Source organism: Bos taurus, chromosome 8 (genome assembly GCF_002263795.3).
Source record: "Bos taurus isolate L1 Dominette 01449 registration number 42190680 breed Hereford chromosome 8, ARS-UCD2.0, whole genome shotgun sequence".
NCBI lineage: Eukaryota > Metazoa > Chordata > Mammalia > Artiodactyla > Bovidae > Bos > Bos taurus.
This window is the reverse complement of record NC_037335.1, coordinates 85,590,402-85,612,776: the sequence shown is the minus strand read 5'-3', so window position 1 is coordinate 85,612,776 and position 22,375 is coordinate 85,590,402. Positions and strand designations below refer to the sequence as shown.

Genomic DNA, 22,375 nt, shown 5'->3' with positions numbered 1-22,375 from the left:
ATGAAATTCATTAAACCAACTAAAGAGAGAGAAAGGGTGCACAAATAAGTCAACATAATTTTGCAAGATAGAAGAGCCTGAGTGAAGGGTTACGAGGGCTGAAAAATCTGACTATCAGGTATTTAAAAGGAATGGCCAAAAAGTCACAAGATAATTAATATTTTGGGAACCTAGAAGGATTCAGGGATTAGGGACACCAGATTATGAAACTGACCAACTTCCAAGAGCCAGAGACAGTTTTGAAGCTTCTGGATCATCCAGATCTTGACTCTCCCTGCTGTGACTATGGCAGAAATTATATATATGTGTGAACACTACCAAAACACTTCCTGCGGGAGTTTGTTATGAAGTAAAAGTATATGAGACTGAACACAGCATTGTAACCTATTAAGGGGAGTTGCAGAATTAAGTACAGACTGACTACTTTTTCTTTTTTCTTTCTTGTCCATTTGGTAAAAAAAAAAAATATGTATATATATACACACACATATATTTTTACCCTTTGGAGTATTAATAAGTCATCAGCTCAGATGGTTAAGAATCCATCTGCAATGCAGGAGACCCTGGTTTGATTCCTGAGTCAGGAAGATCCGCTGGAGAAGGGATAGGCTATCACTCCAGTATTCTTAGGCTCCCCTGGTGGCTCAGCTGGTAAAGAATCTGCCTGCAATGTGGGAGACCTGCATTCCATCCTTGGGTTAGGAATATCCTCTGGAGCAGGGAAAGGCTACCCACTCCAGTATTCTGGTCTGGAGAATTCCATGGACTGTATAGTCCATGGGGTCACAAAGACTCAGACACAATTGAGCCATTTTCATTTTCATGGTTTTCTTAGAATGTCTGGTTCATTATAATCAGTGCGAGAATCATTTTAAATATAATCAACTTCAAAACCAAACTTTTTGAATATTAATATTATATATATTAATTTCTCTGTAGATTAAAATCACATGTTTTTCTGAAAAATGTCAAAAGCAAAGGAATTATTATTTTCTCCATTATCTTATTTTGGTATTCCTTTCTGTTGATATATGTATACATATATATATATATAATATATATGGTAAGACGTTTATAAGATCTTCTGTAATTAAATATTTTAAGGAAGAAAAACTACAGGTGACCATAAAGTCTGGCAATAGTGACAATGTGTTTAAAATAGAATCCTCTTAACTGCTTCATCTAGGATAAAGGGCAAGTTTATGCTATGGAAACTGAACCCACAAGTCACTTGAAGCAACATATGACAGATGCAGGTGCAATGACTGATGAGAATGCTGCTTTGCTGCACCCTGTTCATTACAATTGTGCAGTTTATTGAACTATGCATCGCTAGTGAGGGACAATGCATTCATACGAGAAAAGCAATAAACTATTTATCATGGATATTTGTTTATGTTCTCTGTTTTCAGTTTGTTCAACTTAAATTAAAAAAAAAACTGAATAATAATCAAATTGAAAAGGAAATAGCACACTTTGCAAACCATTTCCTGTATGGAATTTTCCCCAATTTGTCCCATTGTGTTAATATGAAACTCACCTGTATAACTTTCACTGCAAAAAAATACCACCCTGTAGAACTACAGGACAACCACGACACATTCCATCACGCTGTGATTCAATGAAGTTATAAGGAAGTAAGATTGAAAATTAATTATAAATTCTGTTGTTGAAATATTTAGGCCCAAAGGGGGCCTAAATGATGGGATGATACTGTCATCTGATAGATAATCTAACTCAACAATGATAAATGTGCAACAGCTATGATTAATGTAAATTTTAGCAAGGCAAGGAAAACTAGTTGTTTCTGAGCAGTGAGAAACATTATGAGGTGTAAGTAAAGGGTCCCCTTTGGACAGGGCTGGATACACAACGTGAGGATTTTGATGACTGTTGGGCATTTTGGGTACGTTCAATGCACACTTTGATTATTATGTGCATTTTCTTCCAATCTGATATGAAGAAGTTCCTTCAGGTAATTTTATTAGGCCATGTGTATATATCAAGCATAGGTGAAAAGATATCTTCTATAAAATTCGACACTATTTGAAGCCAAGTGTCATTTTTAGCCCCGTAATGAACATAAAATGGAGCTTTCCTGCATCTTGGAAACTGTATGTTTTAAAAGAATTATTTTAAAAATGAAAACTCCTGTATAGTTCGTTTAAACTATGTTACCTGAACATATGAACCTTATTACATCTTGGAAATATGCATAATACTATTTGAGGGCATTACTACATTTTAAGAAAAAATGTATATTTTGGCCAGAGGACAAAAAAGGAGTATTGCTAGATATGATTCATTTGAAAAATCTTCTGATATTTTTAGCCTGTTTCACTTAAAAATAAAACAGAACCCACACAGTTGACACAAACTGTATGTCCAAAATAATGTGTTAGTTGCACAGTCCCCTGGCAAGTGAGTGAGACGCCACCTGCCTTATTATTGCTGCTTTATTTCATCCCAAAACCCATTTACTGCAGTTTTTTACTTTGTTTCCAAAGTAAAGTAATCTGCATCTTGAAATCAGATCTTTTCCCCAAAGAAGTTTTTAAAAATATGATATGGCACCCTCTGACTGGATATGAATAAAATAAGACAATATTTGACTCTCATTGCAGGTTGGCAGCATTTCACTCGTGTTTAAACTTTGTGACTCTCTAATCCCTGGGGCAGAGCTCAAGCTACTGAAGATCTGTGGAGGAAAGACTTTGGCAGGCCTGCAGGTGGTGAACGCTGGGATTCTTCTGTTCAGGTACAATGGTTACAAAGAGACAAGAGCATGATCCTTTCTCCAAGCAGAGGACCCCATCTGGGGCAATGCTGAAAATGTCTGGATGTCTTAGAGTTCTGGGGCGGCTCAGGGCACCGTCACTGGTCCTTCCCCTGTGCTGCTGGTTTATGGTGTGACATCAGACCCACCTTGAAAGACCTGTCAGTGGGGGGATACTCAGATCCTGAAGAACACTTGTGAGGGGTGTGTGTGGGAGGGCTCGGAGAGAGGTTTCTGTGGGACGCTCTGAGAGGTCTCTGGGTGGGATTTCTCAGAGTGGGTGTTTGGGAAGTCCCCATGTGGGGTCACTGTGGGTCTCTGCATGGGGACACAGTGGGGGACACCACATTGCTGACCTTTCTGCCCATGAAGGCAGGCGAAGGGCTCAGGGACTTGCTCCCTCCTGTTGCTTGTTGTTCTGTCAGTGTTTGTGGGGAGGGAGCAAATTGGCCAAGACTGTGTGTTCAGGCTCTCTCGCCCCACATTTTGTAAATAATGACTATATAACAGCTGAGATCATTTATAGCACTGCGTATGCCCATCACGAGACACTTGCTTGGTCATGGACTACTTTATGCAGTACATCTGAATAAGCTTCACCTGGAAAAGCCTGGAAGGGTGGTTGTGTGTGATTATGCTATGTTAGGTTATGCTATGGCTGCTGCTATGGCTGCTGCATCAGCCAGGAGAGAATAAACGTGTCGACAGTTCCGACAGCTCCTTGAGTCTTCTTCCAGCATCTCAGCTCATGCCTTGCCGACCCTGGGTTCAACGAACAGTACGGACAGTGTGAACAGCAAGACAATTGGCATCACGAACAGAATCAGCGGTACAGTGTCCTTCTGTGTCACTTCTCTGGGCAGGAGCCTAGTGGGGCCAGAACCCACCCCCCACCCCAAGCACTCCCCTCTCGATGCCTCTCAGAGGCCCAGGCAGCAGCCAGGCTCGAGGTTCCTGCTCTGCGCCCCGCTCTCCTGAGCTCTCGCCGTCACTCTGTAACCTGGTCCCAGCCCTGCCATCTGGCCCCAGAGGAGCCCCCACTTCTGCCACATGCCACCAGGTCCTGGTCCCACCTGTGGGGTCCTGACAGGCATGGGGGCAGGGCCATTCCTGCTGCCTCCTGGGTCAGGGTATCCCCCTGGAGCAGGAGTGACTGACACAGAGCCCTGAATTGCTCTAGGGAATTGCGCCTGTCTCCCTGCTTTCTCATGTGAAAAGGCCTGGGGAAGAAAGCTGACTGTATGCTTGTTCCCCACAGGTCACTTCCTGCCCGCTGGCTGACACATCCAGTCTGCTAGTCTCTTCTCCATCTGGGCTCTGCAGTGAGCAAGGCTGAGGGCAGGCGAGACTTGCCAAACTCTAGCACAGTCGCTGGGCCTGTTGAGTCCCACCTGTTGAGTTCCCTGGGAGCCTCCTTGGGCCTCATGTGTAAGGTAGGTCAGGGACCGCAAGTCTGTCCTAAGCTCCCAGTCTTGTGAGAGCTGATTGTTTACACTGTGGAGAAGTGAAGCTTCCCTGCTCAGAGGCTCCACTGCCTCTGGGAGCCTGGACCTCTGTGGAGGAGCTCCAGGTGGCTTCACACAATCTGGGTTCTGAGAGCTGGAGTAGGGGGGAGACTCTGGGGTGGGGCCACTAGGAGCCACCAGGCCCCTAATTTCCTTCCTCTGGGCCTGTAGTTGTGGTGGGATGCCAGGGCTCCTTGGTCACTACACCATCCATGGACACCTCTGCCACCTGCCTCCTTCCCCTGCATCCCACCCTAGGGGCACAGCATCCCACTCTCAGACAATGAGGTGACTGCACACAATCATGCCCCTGCTCTTACCCCAGGGGAGGTGGGTGCTGTGAGCAGGGCTGTCCTCTCCTCTGGGACAGAGGTGGACCGGCCCTCGGGGGCCTCCATGCTCCACACTGCACACCCTCAGAGCGGAGAATGGGCCTCATCCTCGGCTCTGCTCCAGAGCACGAGAAAGACGAAGGGAGGACGACGCTCCTGGCCATCTCAATCCCAGCTCCTTCTAGGAGAGAAGGGGCTTCGAGGGCATTGTCGTGTAATCCCACCTTGACATGGGAAAGAGGTTTCTCCCTCCTCTGGACTCGGGCCAGCAATACCCCCAAGCTCCCCTTCTTGTTCCAACATGTGAACTTCTCTCTAATACTTTCTGAGCCTGCGGGGAATTTCAGCCTCTGCAAAGCCCTTCCCCACAGCCACACAAGTTCAAGGTAGAGAGAGAGATGGAGAGAGGACTGAGCTGGATCCTGAGAAGGAGGAGGTCTTTAGGTTCAGTTCACCTTGGCGTGTCCTGAATGCTGTTGCTTGTTTCTGTAATGCTGCTTTTATGGAAACTGAAGGTGCAGTGAGGAGATGTGGTGAGGATGAGTATCCATCGGGATCCACCTCCCTCCATGTCTCTGTCCCATCTGACAGTCAGAGCAGGCACCTGCGAACAGTGGACCCTGATCCCTTCCCTTCCCCCTAGTAGGGCGCAGAGAGGCCATCACCTTTCATGAGAAAAAAGTTTCACTTCGGGAAACAATAAAATCTGCGGTACGAAGAAGTCATTATCACAGAGAAGATGTGCTAAACTTGAGAGAAAAAATTTTTTTCTCTGCTAGGCATGCATTTTTTCTTATAGAAAAGTTTTCCCACCAGGAAAGCTGTGACAATCGTGTTTTGATTAACCAGAAGAGGTTTATTTCTGAGAGAGACAATGCCTTGGACAGTGGAGGGAATAGCCTGGAACACCTGTCACTCTTGATCCATGTTGCTAGCCTCTGCCTAGGGGGGGACCTGGCTCCCTGGAACTGGTCCACTGACTCTTTGTGGGACAGCTGTGGCCCATGGGGGTAGCTTGGTGATGGAAGGCATCTACCATCACTCTCCTTTGCTCTTAGTTGGAGAGAAACCTATGGGAGCAGTAATGTGGACCTAATGGGTCCCAGAACTCTCCTTTGCACCAGCTTAACTCTGAGGCATGAGGTCCACAGTGAAGCACCACCTTCTCCTTTAGGATCCATCCAACAGCTGTCATGAGAGCCTGAGCCTCAGAAGTTCTTGTATCATAAGCAATCTGCTTTTGCCTTGTCCCTGGCTCTGGGCAGTGGCTGTTGCAGGCTTGCCTTTTTGCAGTGTCTCTTCCAATCCTTTGCCTTTATTAAGGAAAATCTACTGCAGATGTTGCTTAATCTTTTTTCTCATCCAATGCCCCGGTAGACTCCCCACTCTGCCAAACATTTTTCATGCTGTAATTCTCTCTCTGACCAGTGGGGACAACTTCTTGCTCTGATGTTGGGGCTGCTGCTTCAGGGCCTCCAGCTGCCCCTGCTCTTTCCCTCCACTGGAACAACTGGTCATAGGGCATCTGGGAATTGGAAGTGTCTCCTCTGGACAGGACAGAAATTCCTGCAAATCCCAAGTGTTTGTAGAAGTTAACATATCCGAGTGATAGTCTTTGAGGAGTATGTTAGTGGCCCAGTCTTGAAGGAGCACTCCCCTGGTCCAGCCTTTTCTTCTGGTCTCTGAACCCTTGAAACTCAAGCTTACAACACTGTGAATCAGCATGTAGATTGTCTGTTTGAGGAAACAGACTTTTTAAAAAATTATTTTATTTATTTTAATTGGAGGCTAATTACTTTACAGTATTGTAGTGGGTTTTGCCAAACATCGACATGAATCAGCCATGGGCGCACATGTGTTCCCCCTCCAGAACCCCCTTCCCACCTCCCTCCCCATCCCATCCCCCAGGGTCATCCCAGTGCGCCATCCCTGAGCACCCTGTGTTCATGCATAGAACCTGGACTGGTGATCCGCTACACATATGATAATATACCCATTTCAACACTGCCCTTTCAAATCATCCCACCCTCACCTTCTCCCACAGATTCCAAAAGACTGTTCTTTACATCTGTGTCTCTTTTGCTGTCTTGCATGTAGGGTCATTGTTACCATCTTTCTAAATTCCATATATATGCATTAGTATACTGTATTGGTGTTTTTCTTTCTGACACACTTCACTCTGTACAATAGGCTCCAGTTTCATCCACCTCATTAGAACTGATTCAAATGCATTCTTTTTAATGGCTGAGTAATATTCCGTTGTGTATATGTACCACAGCTTTCTTATCCATTCATCTGCTGATGGACATCTAGGTTGCTTCCATGTCCTGGCTATTGTAAACAGTGTTGTGATGAACATTGTCTCTTTCAATTCTGAGGAACAGACTTTGTATTCGAGGAGAGGCTTTTATTGCAACTTAGAGACTGTGATCTCCTCAAATCCATATTAATACTTTAGGAGTTTATTAGCACACTTGGTTCAAAAGTACCTTTCCAACCAGGGTCCTCCTCCATGGCCTCTTGTTCCCTGGAAGATTGGGAACATGTGTCAAAATCCAGTACTGTCACACTAGAGCAGGAGCCTGGGGAGGCCCACCCTGGCTTCCTCCTGTGGCTCATCGATGGCCTTGGACTGGCTGCCTCTGTTAGCTCCCATGACAAACTCATTGTCCCAGATTCTGCCCACAAAGTTATGTTTGTGGGCCTGAGGTGGCTTTCTTCTTGACCAGTCAGAGGGACCTCTGAAGGCTTGTGGACCTTGCCAGGTGGGGGCCCTCCCACAGCCCACAGCAGGCAGGGAGGGGACTTTCCATGGGGAAAACTGCCTCTGTTGTTATCACTTTCTATCCTGAGAGGGGCTGAGGAGGTTCTCCCAAGACCTTGGTTAACTAGGCTTTTGAGTGGTCCCCAGATTCACAGGTGGCTTTCAAGTTGGATCCTGGAAGGGGTATTCAGTGAACCTTTGTCAACTTCAAGCTAAGTATGGACTTGAGGACATTGAGGGTAGGCCCCATACCTGTGCCTCACCTGAAACATTATTATATGTGCCTTCAGATCCTGCTGAATATAAGGACTGAGTTATATGGGACAAGAGACCATGGGAGGTATTCATGAAGGCCTCACTATTCTGAGAGAAATCTGGATTTTCTGTTCACTGAGGAGCATTTGACTGTCCGGGAGAATCTGAGACAAGGTTGTCATCTAGTCTCGAACAATGTACATCCACAGGGTTTGGACACTCAGGGATCTGCTCTGCCTTCCTTTCCATAAGGACTCCCAAATCTTATTCTGGATGCTTCCTGCCTGAGCCCAACTCTCTTTGACTCGAGCCTCACTCTTGGAACCTTTGCTGTGGTGCTGGCTGAGGTCATGTACAGATCTTTTAGGATCCTCCCCAAATTCTCATGTATATCCTGGTGAAGGTCCTTCCCTGGTGGGATCTTTGCTGGGCACTTGAACTGTGCATCCTGGCTGCTTTTGCCTGGACCTAGAGAGGTCCTTGAGGGCCACTTCTTTCCCTGTACCTGCCAAGGTCTTGGGAATTGATCCTGAGGCTGTATCCAATCCAAGGCTTGCATTCTGTAGGGCAGCCCACTCTGTTGCTACATGAACCTTTTGGAAAGGTAGTGCTCTAGTTTCTCCCAAACCTCAAGGTTGATCAAATCCCGAGAAGGATGGAGACAGAACTGTGGGCCTGGGAAGACCTGTTCTCCTAGGGAAGGTTGGGAGTTACCTGGCTAAACACCTGCTGAGATCTTTTAACCAAAGAGGGTAAAGTTCTTCCACTTTCTAGTTGCTTTTACAAAAAAGTGACATTCCAGGATTTGAATTGCATTTGGACAAATGATTGTGCCTTAGTTTGGACTCTAGGGCAAGATACTTCACAATACCTAATCTGTGGCTGAGAAGAGATGGTCAGTTTGGGAAATAGGGTTGGAAATGGTCAGGGGTCTCTAACTGAACCCAAAGTGGTGGTTGACATTGGGGCATGGTTTGAGTCAAGGATTGAAGTTGAGCCTGGGTCACAGGGTGAGTCAAGAGCCGGGCAAATGACAGCTGTGGTTACTTTAGCTTGAATTTGGAATGGTTCAGCACTAGAGAGTTCATTGAATAAGATAGGGTGTAGCTCTAGAGGAGACCCAGGAACTGTGACAGTAGCCACCAGAGACTCACTGTACAGAAAGAGATCCCAGAAGAGCTGGCTGCCTGTCTTCTGTAGATGGTCCCCCAAAATGTCAGGATACAGGGGCTTCTCAGGACCAGGCAGTTGTTCTGCTTTGCCTTTTATGCTCCAGAAGTGTTGGCGACCCAACGTGTCCTGCTTGTCACCAAGTGACTTGATTCTCTTCTCCAAATAAGTCAGATGGTAGCCTGCCTGCACCTCCTTTTCGTTCTCCTTCCAAATCTTCAGTTCTGCTCTCTTGGTGATTAGCATCTCCAACAGCTTCTGGACATCCAGGTTGACAAAAGAGAGGCTACCAGCCTCTACCTGTCTGTTTGTGGGGTCTCCCCAAAATGAGGCCTCTGACAGGTGGCGGGGAAGGTGTTCTTGCTGGGACTCAAGTGTGCCAAGGTAGAGAAACTTCAGGCTTTGGCAGTCCCCTGCCACCAAGACAGGGCTGAAAGGGGACAGTTTGAAAGAACAAGGCCTGAGATGGCTGGTCTCCAAGGGGAGAGGGTATGAACTGTGTGAGATGGTGCTCAGTGGGAGTGCTAAGGAGTAGCCCTAGTGAGACACATCATGGAGCCTGTTGGGGAGGGGGTTCAGAGGAGTCTGTTATAGGTGCAGGGCAGCCCCTGGGTCAGGAGGGCATGGCAGGGAAGGGGAAAGAGCAGGTGGCCGAAGTGAAAGTCTGTCCAGGGGAAGGAAAAGCTTTGGTGCTGAGAGAGAGTCAGGAAGGAATCTGAGTGAACAGAAACTGAGGTCACTGATCTTGGAGAAACTGTGGAGGCCTGAGATGGAGGCTGCTCAGTCAGTGGAGGTGGGGACATGGTGGGAGCAGCCTCTTGCCTACATGGCTAGTGGGCTCCAGCAGGGGCTTGCTTGTATACCTCGCCAGGGGTTTCTTGAGAGGAGAGCTGATGAATGGTGCCCTTGTCAGTAGTCCTCCCCAGGTGTCTGCAGGAGACAGGAGGCACAAGCTGTAGCCAGGAGCCCCTGTGGCCAGGAGGGATGGGCAGGCCAAGCAAGGGTGGGCACCTGCAGCCCACAGCCCTCCCTGGCCCCCAGGCAACTTCACAATGCTCCTGCTGTCCTCACCCCAGGTCTTTAGACTTTCCCACTCCCTAGAACTCCCCCTCCCAACTCAGCCCCAGGCTGCCTGTCTCCCTGGGATAACACCAGAAGTTCTGGGAGGAAGAGGAACCCAGGAGAGATGGGGAAGGTTCTTTACCTTTGCAGATGGGAAGCCAAGTCCCGGACCTCTTCCAGTTCTTTCAGGCAATCTCTGCAAGCTTGAAATCAGCAGACTGGGTCATGAGGGTGAAGACAGGGGCCTAGGGGTCTTATAGGCGGTTAAGTACACTGTCTCTTTAAGGGGACACCCCTGGGAGATTGGAGCCCAAGCACTAGCACCCAACGCCACAGAATGCCTGACAATGATGGTGAAGCTCAGGAAAGGGTTTATCATTTACAAACTGCTTCCACATCCTTGATCCTTTTCTGCCTTTACAATGCCCTTGGGGAAGAATGGGCAGGGGTCACTTTACAGAGGAATCTGAATGATGTTAAACCTTGTGTTCAGGCTCAGAACTAGAGGTCCCACTCCTAATCCAGGGGCTACTGTTCAATGCAGCCCACACACCCCTGCTGGGCCACACCCTTTTCCAAGCCCCTCAGGACTTCATTCTGCAGGGGAATCTGGGAAGTATTTGCATTCTGCTCTCTTCCCAGGAGCTTCCCTGGGGGTTCTGTTTACCGAGGGACAGGAACTACCACTGACCTCCTTGGAGCCTGCAGAGCTGGGTCCTCAGGGCCCTGAGAGATACAGGGCCAAACATCAGAACCTACCTTTCAAAGCTCTATCTGTCTTCCTATCCCTGCATCTCCCGCTCGGCTGCATTTGATGCTGAGGGACAAAAAACGAGGACCTTGAACACAATTCTCATTCTCCCCTCTCTAGACAAGCATCAGCTAGCTACTCAGGGTCCATATATATAATAAGACTTTCTACATTTAACTAATGGAGCTCTGTGGTTTTTCTTTCTTTTTACTCATTTTTTTGAAGGGGACAAAAATATTTTGTTTTCCTTCTTGTAGAACATAAAGTAGGATTTTCAATGTGAGGTTCACCCTGGATTTCTTTTCTCACTCTTCCACTGCTCAAGAAACAAGTACATTTTCAGACGTGTGGGGGAATCCGATCTCCCTTCGGTAGATCTCTGCTTCCCAATCCAGAGCCCCACCCCAGCCCCTGCTCTGAGGCTCTCAGGGCTTCAGCACTGCCCTCGTTCAGCCCTCGTCCAAGACACTTATCCTGTGACTGGTGAACCGGTGCTCAGAGTCCTGTGCTGCAGTTGAGATGAACTGAGTATCCAGTCCTCATCCCCTGGTCACTGTGTTTGGGACCTTTCCTGAAGCCCTCTTCCACACTTGGACAACTGGTCTGAAATATTTGGATAGAAATCATAGTGTTCACTGTGTCCCCTGCCCAGTCTAATTTGTCCCTAGAGGGGTGATGTTTTATTCTTCCTTGAGAATAGTTCTATTCTTTCCCATCTCAAGAGTCTCTCCAGTTGATTCAGAAAATTGGAAATAATAGGAAAAAAGAGAGAATCATGTGTTTGTTGATCAGGGCCAAGGGTTCCTTACCTTCCTGGTGTTTCTGTGTTTCCTAAGAGGTGGTAAAGTTGGTTTATTCTGGAAATAGGGAAAGAACAGGAAAAAGAGCCCCAGTCCAAACAGAGTAACAAGGATGGTTTCAGTCACCCAGGAAGTGGAATCGGAGTCCAGCCAAGGACCAAAGGTGCTTTTAAGAGAGCCGAAGAGAGTCTCCATCATCTGAACCACACTGCTGTCCTCAGGCAACTAAGCACAGGGTGTATGCTGGGGGACTAAAGTCCTAGGTCCCCATCATAGAGCTGTGCTCTGGTCACAAAGGGCTCCTGAGTGTGGGCAGGGACTACAGTAGAGAAGGCAGCACAGCCCCTCCCCAACCATCCAACCCTGTAGCTCTACTCACCAGCTTCTCATCCTGTTAGAGACAGACATTAATCACGTTTCGATTCTTTATACTTGGAGCTCAGACAATGCTTGGTTCCTCTGAGATCTCTGCTCAAGCCCCATCAGTACCTTTTCAAAATCTGGAGTTGTCCTGGTAGTTTTGGTTAATCCCAGGAATTTGTACTCTCAGGATGCCCTTGTGTGTAACTCCAAATTTTCCACATAGGATTTTGTGCCTTCCATCAACCTAGGCATAGAACTTAAATTTCTTTTATACTTCTTCAGCCATGAGATTTTGGAAAATATTAAAAATTTTTTAAACTTTTAGTTAATATTCTGATATAAGAACTACTCAATAATGGGACTGGGACAACTAATTATGGTATCATGCTGGCAAAAGATAGATTCCTACTTTATAGCAAGCAAAAATATCATTTCCTATTGATTTAAGAATGCACATACAAAAAGCAAAACTTTAATTTTTTTTGGCACTTGGAAACAGAAGGATATATAGAAATGGATTTTTTAAAAAAACAATGAGAAAGCTTAAGCAATAAAAATAGAGAAAAAATTACCAAGGCTTGATTTGTGATGTGAGATGTGATCTATGCTAGAAAATATTTCATGTGCACTTGAGAAAAATGTGTATTCTGATGATTTTAGATGGCATGTCCTATAGATAGCAATTACAGCCATCTGGTCATTTAAGGCTTGTGATTTTTATTAATTTTCTGTCTGAATGAGCTGTCCACTCATGTGAGTGGGGTGTTAAAGTCCCCCACTATTATTGTGTTCCTGTTGATTTCCCTTTTTATAGCTGTTAGCATTTGCCTCGTGTACTGAGGTGTTCCTATGTTGCATGCATATGTAATTGTTATAGCTTCTTCTTGAACACTTGATCATTATGCAGTGTCCTTCCTTGTCTTTTATAAAAGTTTTAATGTTAAAATCTATTTTATCTAATATGAGTATTACTTCTGCTTCCTTTTGATTTCCATTTGCATGAAATATCTTTTTCCAGCCCCTCACTTTCAGTCTGTATGTGTCCCTAGGCCCAAAGTGGGTCTTTTCTAGACAGTATACTTAGGGGTCTTGTTTTTGGATTCATTCAGCAATCTGCATCTTTTCATTGGAGGATTTAATACATTTACAATTAAAGCAGTTGTCGATACGTATGATTCAATTACCCTTTAGTTTATTGTTTTGAGTTTGTTTCTGTTGATCTTATCCTTCCCATGAGTTTCCTGCCTAAAGAAGTTCCTTTAACATTTTCATTACAAAGCTGATGTAGTGGTGCTGAATTTTCTTCACATTTGCTTATCTCTTCACACTTGTAATGCTTTTGATTTCTCTGTGGAATCTGAATGTGATTTTTGCTGGGTAGAGTTATCTTGTTTGTAGGTTTCTTTCCTTTCATCACTTCAAGTATATCCTGATACTCCCTTCTGGCCTACAGAGTTTCTGCTGAAAGATCAGCCAGCTGTTAACCTTATGGAGATCCCCTTGTACATCATGTGTTGCTTGTCCCTTGCTTCTTTTAATAATTTTTCCTTTGTGTTTAAGTTGTTAGTTTGATTAATATGTATCTTGGCATATTTCTCCTTGGGTTTATTCAAGGAGATATGTATGTACCTCTCTAGGTTTCATGGACTTTGGTGACTATTTTCTTTTCGATGTTAGGGAAGTTTTGACTATAACTTTCTCAAATATTTGATCACATCCTTTCTTTTTTTCTTCTTCTTCTGGGACTGCTATAATTAAAGAAGAGTTCCTCTTGATAGGTTACAATGCTGTGTTCAGTCTCATACACTTTTACTTTATAATAACAAACTCCCACAGGAAGTGTTCTGGCAGTGATCCCACATATATAGAGGCATACACTTTCTGCCATAGTCACAGCAGCGACACAGTAGGGAACATCAAGATCTGAATGATCCAGAATCTTCATAACTGCTTCTGCCTCTTTGAAATCAGTCAGATTCATGATCTGATGTCCCTCATCACCGAATCCTTCTAGGTTTCCAAAATATTAATTATAGTGTGACTTTTTGGCAAGTCTTATCTAAGCACATGACATTTAGATTTCTCAGCCCTCCTGACTTCTTGCTCAGGCTTTTCCATCTTCAAAATTATGTTGACTTATTTGTCTGCTCTCTTCTCTGTCTAATTGATTTAGTGAGTTTCATTAGAAAGCAAAAATGTATGATGTGTTTAATCAGAAGTCTCCAAGGAAAAAAGGAAGGAAGGTAAGAGAGGAAGGAGAGAGAGCGCAATGGAGAGAGAGGGGGAGGAAAGAAGAGCTGGGTTAGAGACCAAAACCAACTTATTGCCGTTTATCAAGGAACTGCTAAGTTTATAACTAAACCAAGTACCTTAATTTGAAAGAAGATTCTACCATACTATTCCTTTCTCTTTATTTTTGGTGTGTGAACCTGAAAATGAGCAGAATCTTTATGATCTGAATTACAGAGATAAAAATAAATACAAGCCAGTTACCCATATCACTAAAATTATAAGAATTGTATTATTTCTTGAGTAAGGCAAAAAAATTATACATGTTAAACCAAAGCATAATAAAACAAAATCCTCACAGTGCTGAAAATATATCTTCAGTAATTTAAATCTATACTTTCAGTTTCTACAAACAAACAAGTGTGTGTGTGTATATATATACATATATATCTATATATAGATATATATATCTTTCATACACTTTATTTCAATTTTGCTATTTTAAAGATCTGAGTCATAGCATGTAGATCACATTAAAAGGAGAATATTAATCATAAACATATTTGAAACAAATTTTCAATAAGTAGATATATGATCAGAATCTTCAAAAGATTCTTTGAACTACTTGTCTTATAAATATTGTTGAAGAAATGTATGCCTTTAAATATGTATAAATATAATTAAATCAATTACAGAGAGTTCAACAAGGTTTTGTTAATACTAATGATCTAAAAATAGGCTTAGACAGCCTAGATGTGTGGCAGGGATGTGGGGAGGGAGGGAGGGAAGTTCAAAAGAGAGGGGAGATATATATATATATATATATATATATATATATAGCATAAACCAACACAATATTGTAAAGCAATTATCCTCAAATTAAAAATAAATTTAAAACTAAAATTTAAAATAGGCTCAGGTAATTTAAATCACATTTCTTAAATTAGACTTCAAAAGATATAAAATTTCACAGTCTTTATGATAAAAAATTTTTCTTTCCTAGGCAACAGTAGAAAATATATTTTGAAATTGAAAGAACTGGATGCTTACAGAAATTACTGGGAAATAAAGTTAGATTGTAAGTGAAGATGCTACACAGTTGAGCAGAACTTACACGTATATAGACTTGAAGAATGGCAAACACCGTGGAGAAAAAATGCAACTAGAAATTGATAGTAAATGCAAGAGATTTGGGACATTTGTCAAATTTTCAAAGATATTAAGAAAAAGTTACATCTTTAATATGCATCCCAATAAACAGACTTTTTCATGTAGACTTATAAAATCACCAAAGTGATTCATTTGTACATATGTATATAACCATTCTTTTTCAGATTCTTTTCCCATATAGGTTATTACAGAGTATTGAGTAGAGTTCTCTGTGCTATATAGTAGGTCCTTGTTGATTATTTTATATATGCTGCTGCTGCTGCTAAGTCACTTCAGTCATGTCCGACTCTGTGCAACCCCATGGACGGAAGCCCACCAGGCTCCCCCGTCCCTGGGATTCTCCAGGCAAGAACACTGGAGTGGGTTGCCATTTCCTTCTCCAATGCAGGAAAGTGAAACGTGAAAGTGAAGTTGCTCAGTCGTGTCTGACCCTCAGTGACCCCATGGACTGCAGCCTACCAGGCTCCCCTGTCCCTGGGATTCTCCAGGCAAGAACACTGAAGTGGGTTGCCATTTCCTTCTTCAATGCAAGAAAGTGAAAAGTGAAAGTGAAGTCACTCAGTCGTGTCCGACCCTTCGCGACCCATGAACTGCAGCCTATCAGGCTCCTCCGTCCCTGGGATTTTCCAGGCAAGAGTACTGGAGTAGGGTGTTATCACCTTCTCCGATTTTATATATAGCACTGTGTATTTGTTAATCCCAAACTCCTAGTTTATCCCACCTTACCATTTTTCCCCTCTGGTAATGGTAAGTTTGTTTCTAAAGTCTGTGAGTCTGCTTGGCAAATGTATTTTAATGCCTTACTTAATACCAGACTTGATGTTATGATTTATGTAAAACACTCCTGTTATAGCATGACTCCTTTACATTAATTAAAGCAATGAAAATAATGTCCCTGTCCGTATCATGTCTTCTCATGGTTTGTACCACAAGTTTTACTGACCATTTCGTCATTCACCTAACTGTGCTTTCTCCTCCTTCAGATCTTCACTTCATAATAGACCCCATCATTAAGCTCTTTGTTCAAGTGCAGGGAGACTTGTCCTCTTTCACTGATTTTCAGGAGCAGTTTTCTCATTTGAGTTTCAAATCTTTCTGTGTTATCAGTTTCCCCACCAAAGAAAGAGATTCCTTTACATACTCTAGGTACACAATTACACATTTTATGATTTTTATAGTTATTTGTAGTACAAGGAGATCAAACCAGTCAATCCTAAAGGAAATCAACTGTAAATATTCATCAGAAGGACTAATGCTGAAGCTGGAGCTCCAGTACTTTGGCCACCTGATGCAAAGAACCAACTCATTGGAAAAGAGTCTGATGCTGGGAAAGATTGAAGGCAAGAGGAAAAGGGGACAACACAGGACGAGATGGTTGAATGGCATCACTGACTCAATGCACATGAGTTTGAGCAAACTCTGAGAGATAGTGAAGGACAGGGAAGCCTGGCATGCTGCAGTCCATGGGGTCACAAAGAGTTGGACATGACTGAGTGACTGACAACAACGAAGTGCTCAGAGTAGAAACCACACTTACAGAGAAACTCACAGCCAAGCAAAAGTCTCCTTGTACTGAGCTGGAGACTCGGGAGTTAATGAAGGACCTGTTTTATGGGACCTTTGGTCCAAAGGCCTATGCAAGCATCTTTTTCTTCATTAGTCACAATTTTCCACCACTGCCATCGACAACCAATACATTTAAAGTGTAATATCTCACAAGAGCTAAAGGGTAGTAGGAAAGCACATTATCCTTTTGCAGATTTATCCTCTCGATTCAGTTGCAAGGAATACCAAACACATTTTTTCTGTATTATAGAAAGCTATGAACTTAATATGCATAGAACTTAAAGTGCATAGGGTTAATTAATGCACATTGTGAAATGTGAAACATTGAAAATGAGAAGGATTTTCTCACAAAATTTGGAAATAATACTCATAAAATTTAAGTTTGCTGTTTTTCTTAACATTGGATTTCTTTATAAGTTTAAAATTAAGCTTAATTTTAATTAAACTTAATTAATTTGTAGGCTCGTTTGAGCAGAGGGATCTTCAGCCTGTGAGCTCTATGTATGGTTTATGATGTGTGTATGTAGAGTCTATGTGGCATGTGTCTGTACGTGTGCATGAGTGTGTACACAATGAGTCTCTATCTGTATATGTGTGAGTGTGTATGGTGTTAGAGACTGTGTGTGAGTGTGTGTGTGTCTGTGTCTATGTGTGTGTGCAGTGTATGGGTGTATTTATGGTTTTGTCCTTGTTTCCACCAGGCTCCTAGGCTTCTCAGTCCAGGATCAGGTTCTATAGTGATTCAGAGCTCCTGCCCCCTGGGGATGCTGGGGACACCACAGACCAGCATTGGCTTGGTTCGGATCTTGGTCAGGGGTCTGGTCTTTGAATCCTTGCTTCTCTCATCAGTGGTTCCATAGAAGCTGCAGGCTCAGATGGCATCAGTAACTTTTCTTCTTATTCCAGGAGTGAAAAGTCCCACTTCAGGTTCTGGTTTCAAGAGCTGAACACTGTTCTGCAAAACACATTCCCCCTGTTCCCTGCAGGTGTTGACCTCATGCCCAGAACCTGGCAGCATTAGCTTCATGACTTCAGGCTCACTCACTGCTTTCCGCCCCATTCTTGTCCATGGTATTGTGGATTTTGCTTAAGAGCTTATTTCTCTTTGCTTTTCTCTTATGTATTTTATCCATAAAATATTGGCATATTGGGAACAGAAGATTTGGATCTGTGTGGTAATCTATTGAACCACTTTTACTGGAATTTCCTCTAAACTCTCTAAAAATATAGGATTACAGTTATGCTGCTAAGTCGCTTCAGTCGTGTCCAACTCTGTGCGACCCCATAGATGGCAGCTCACCAGGCTCCCCCGTCCCTGGGATTCTCCAGGCAAGAACACTGGAGTGGGTTGCCATTTCCTTCTCCAGATAACAGTTATAACCTTGCTTAAAAGCTCTCAGACTCTGTTGCTTTGAATAGAAAGACTACACTTCATATAATGATATAAAAGGGCATCTATAATTTTACATTTCAAGAAGCTTCTCTAAACTTTTTGTGTCTCTCATGTTTTAGGAAAGTATTTAAGACAAATCTCCTGACTATATATAACACATGAATAGATGGGGAAATATCAAGGATAATTTCTGGTACATAATGATCAGTCAATATATGTTCCTGGCTATTGCTCTTTTCACAGCTAGCCAATGTCATATTCCATCATTTAATCCTTAAGACCTATTAGCAGTAAAACATTTTTTAATTTTGTACTTGATGAGATTGAAATACTATTTGAAGAGTTCTTCGTGAAAATGAAAAATGTCTTTTATTTTTATTTTAAAAACCAACGGAATTTTTGTTGTTGTTCAGTCAGTAAATTTTGTCTGACTCTTTGCGATCCCATGGACTACAGCACACCAGGCTCCTCTTTCCTCCACTATCTCCTGGCGTTTGCTCAATTCATGTCCATTGAGTCGGTGATGCTATTTTTTTTACTTTATTATTTGCGTTATTTTATTATTATTAATAGAATGTATTATAAGAAACAATATATAGCAATGGAGAAGAGAAAATAAAAACAAAAAGAAAATAAAAAGTAATAACTGTGCTTGTGGTAAATTTAGTAAGTGAAAAGATGATATCTCAATCATTATACCATAAATGTTTTGTCCATAAATTGCACTGTAAACCAAATTTAAACTATTGCATAAAATAATATTTATACTCCTTAATGTACTTAGCCATTTCTTATTTGGGTTATTAAGATTTTTATTAGTATGAGCAACACCCTAGTAAATTGTTTGTATATAACTCTTACATCATAATTTTCATTGTGTGTTTGGGGATAAATTTCTGAAAGCAAAACTATTGATTGAAAAGTTATACACACTTTAGGATTTAATTTACTCATCTACCAGTAGTGTACAAGAATACATGCTTACTGAATCTGTAACAATAACTATTTTACTGCTGCTGCTAAGTCACTTCAGTCGTGTCCGACTCTGTGCGACCCCATAGACAGCAGCCCACCAGGCTCCTCTGTCCCTGGGATTCTCTAGGCAAGAATACTGGAGTGGGTTGCCATTTCCTTCTCTGAACTATTTTACAGATCCATGTAAATTGGATATGTAAATATATTTGTAATGTTTACTTCTTTGGTTACAGTGATTGGGCATTAAATATTGCTTCTGGGCTCCAAGGTCACTCTTCCACACCTGGCTTGGAAACACTGATTGGGGCTGGTACTCTGCAAACTCTTTCCCTTTGGCCACTTGTTTCCTTGTTAAGTCCTGTGACTAGTGGGCATCAGAGTGAGGCTGTCAAGCAAGAGGAAATGACAAAAGACCCTCCTTGTTCATCTGTTTCTGTCTTTCCAGCATCAGCTCTTCTCCCTGGTAGCAATAGTGGATTCTAACAGCAGCTGATTCTATCTTTTTTCCATTCACTCCCAGAATAATGCATTCCATTCAGTGGTATCAACACCAAGAAAGCAACGCCCTTTTCTCAGAGGTCTGGATCTCAACTCTTTAGGGTCCTCTTACAAGCTTTCTGATTGTGAAAACAGCAACCTCTTCCTTTGTTCCTGCTCCTCTCAGGGGAGTCAGTGATGCTATTTAACCATTCTATCCTCTGCTGCTCCCGTCTCCTTTTGCCTTCAAGTTTCCCCAGCATGAGGGTCTTTTCTAATGAGTCGGCACTTCACATCAGGTAGCCAAAGTATTGGAGCTTCAGCTTCAGCATCAGTCCTTCCAATGAATATTCAGGACTGATCTCCTTTAGGATTGACTGGTTTGATCTCCTTGTTGTCCAAGGGACTCTGAGGAGTATTCTCCAGCATCACAATTCAAAAGCATCAATTCTTCGGTGCTCAGTGTTCTTTATAGTCCAACTCTCACATCCATACATGACTATTGGAAAAACCATAGCTTTGACTAGACAGACATTTGGTGGCAAAGTAGTATCTCTGCTTCTGAATACACTGTTTAGGTTTGTCATAGCTTTCATTTCAAGGACCAAGCGTCTTTTAATTTCATAACTGCAGTCATCATTCCACAGTGATTTTGGAGCCTAAGAAAGTAAAACCTGATTCCACTTTTTCCCCTTCTATTTGCCTTGAAGTGATGGGACTGGATGCCATAATCTTTGTTTTTTGCATGTTGAGTTTTAAGCCAACTTTTTCACTCTCCTCTTTCACTTTCATCAAGAGGCTCTTTAGTTCCTCTTCACTTTCTGCCATAAGGGTGGTGTTATCTGAGGTTATTGATATTTCTCCTGGCAATCTTGATTCCAGCTTGTGCTTCATCCAGCCTGGCCTTTCACGTAATGATAAGTTAAATAAGCAGAGTGACAATATACAGCCTTTACGTACTACTTTCCCTACTTTGAACCAGTCTGTTGTTCCATGCCTGGTTCTAACTGTTGCTTCTTGATCTCACAGGTTTCTCAGGAGACAGGTAAGGTGGTCTGGTATTCCCATCTCTTTAAGAATTTTCCATAGTTTGTTGTGATCCACATAGTCAAAGGCTTTTGCATAGTCAGTGAAGCAGAAATAGATGCTTTTCTAGAATTCCCTTGCTTTCTCTATGATCCAATGAATGTTGACAAATTGATATCTGGTTCCTCTGCCTTTTCTAAACTCAGCTTGAACATCTGGAAGTTTTCAGTTCATATACTGCTGAAGCCTAGTTTGAAGGATTTTGAGCTTAATGTTAATAGCACTGAAATGAATGCAATTGTACTGTAGTTAAGACATTCTTTGGCATTGCCTCTCTTTGGCATTGGAATGGAAACTGACCTTTTCCAGTCCTGTGGCCATTGCTGAGTTTTCCAAATTTGCTGACATATTGAGTGCAGCACCTTTAAGAGCATCATCTTTTAGGATTTAAAATAGCTTAGCTAGAATTTCATCACTTCCACTAGCTTTGTTTGTAGGAATGCTTCTTAAGGCCCACTTGACTTCACACTCCAGGATGTCTGACTCTAGGTGAGTGATCACTCCATCGTGGTTATCTGGGTCATGAAGGGCTTTCTTGTATAGAACTTTTGTGTATTCTTGCCACCTCTTCTTACTATCTTCTGCTTCTGTTAGGTCCTTACCGCTTCTGTCATTTATCAAATCCATTCTTGTATGATGTATTCCCTTGATAACTCCAGTTTTGTTGAAGAGTTTTCTGGTCTTTTCCATTCTACTCATTTCCTCTATTTCTTTGCATTGTTCACTTAAGAAGGCCTTGTTTTTTCTCCTGATATCTTCTGGAAGCCACATTCAGTTGGGTATATCTTTCACTTTATCTCTTGCCTTTCACTTCTCTTCTTTCCTCAGCTATTTGTAAAGCCTCCTCAGACAACCACTTTGCCTTCTTGTATTTCTTTTTCTTGGTAATGGTCTTGGTCACTGCGTCCTGTACAATGTTATGAACCTCTGTCCATAGTTCTCCAGGCACTCTGTCTACCATGTCTAATCCCTGGAATCTATGTGTCACTTTCACTGTATAATCATAAGGGATTCAATTTAGGTCATACCTGAAAGGCCTAGGGGTTTTCCCTACTTTATTCAATTTAAGTCTGGATTTTGCAATAAGTTGATGATCTCAGCCACAGACAGCTCCAGGTTTTATTTTTTCTGACTGTATAGAGCTTCACCATCTTCAGCTGGCAAAGAATACAATCAACCTGATTTCGGTATTGACCACCTGGTGATGTCGTTTTTTGCCAACCCAATAAAACAGGGAATACTGAAGTCAGTTTTCATTCCAACCCCAAAGAAGGGCAATGCCAAAGAATGCTCCAACTACCACACAATTGCACTCATCTCACACACTAGTAAAGTAATGCTCAAAATTCTCTGAGCCAGGCTTCAACAATACGTGAACGTGAACTTCCAGATGTTCAGGCTGGTTTTAGAAAAGGCAGAGGGACCAGAGATCAAATTACCAACATCCGCTGGATCATGGAAAAAGCAAGACAGTTCCAGAAAAACATCTATTTCTGCTTTATTGACTATGCCAAAGCCTTTGACTGTGTGGATCACAACAAACTGGAAAATTCTTCAAGAAATGGGAATACCAAACCACCTGACCTGCCTCTTGAAAAATCTGTATGCAGGTCAGGAAGCAACAGTTGGAACTGGACATGGAAAAACATGCTGGTTCCAAATAGGAAAAGGAGTACATCAAGGCTGTATATTGTCACCCTG

The 22,375-nt window shown here is 42.7% G+C and overlaps 1 protein-coding gene across 1 annotated transcript; it reads right to left on the bottom strand.

The window, feature by feature from the left end:
- Positions 1-6,528: 6,528 nt before the first annotated feature.
- LOC100141230 (spermatogenesis-associated protein 31E1) lies at positions 6,529-11,869 on the bottom strand. Its single transcript, XM_024996287.2, has 5 exons — positions 11,425-11,869; positions 10,624-10,681; positions 10,007-10,067; positions 9,666-9,732; positions 6,529-9,232 (listed from the first exon to the last, which is right to left on the bottom strand). The coding sequence occupies exons 1-5, from the start codon at positions 11,611-11,613 to the stop codon at positions 9,173-9,175; spliced, it is 435 nt and encodes a 144-aa protein (XP_024852055.2). The 5' UTR covers positions 11,614-11,869; the 3' UTR covers positions 6,529-9,172.
- Positions 11,870-22,375: the final 10,506 nt, after the last annotated feature.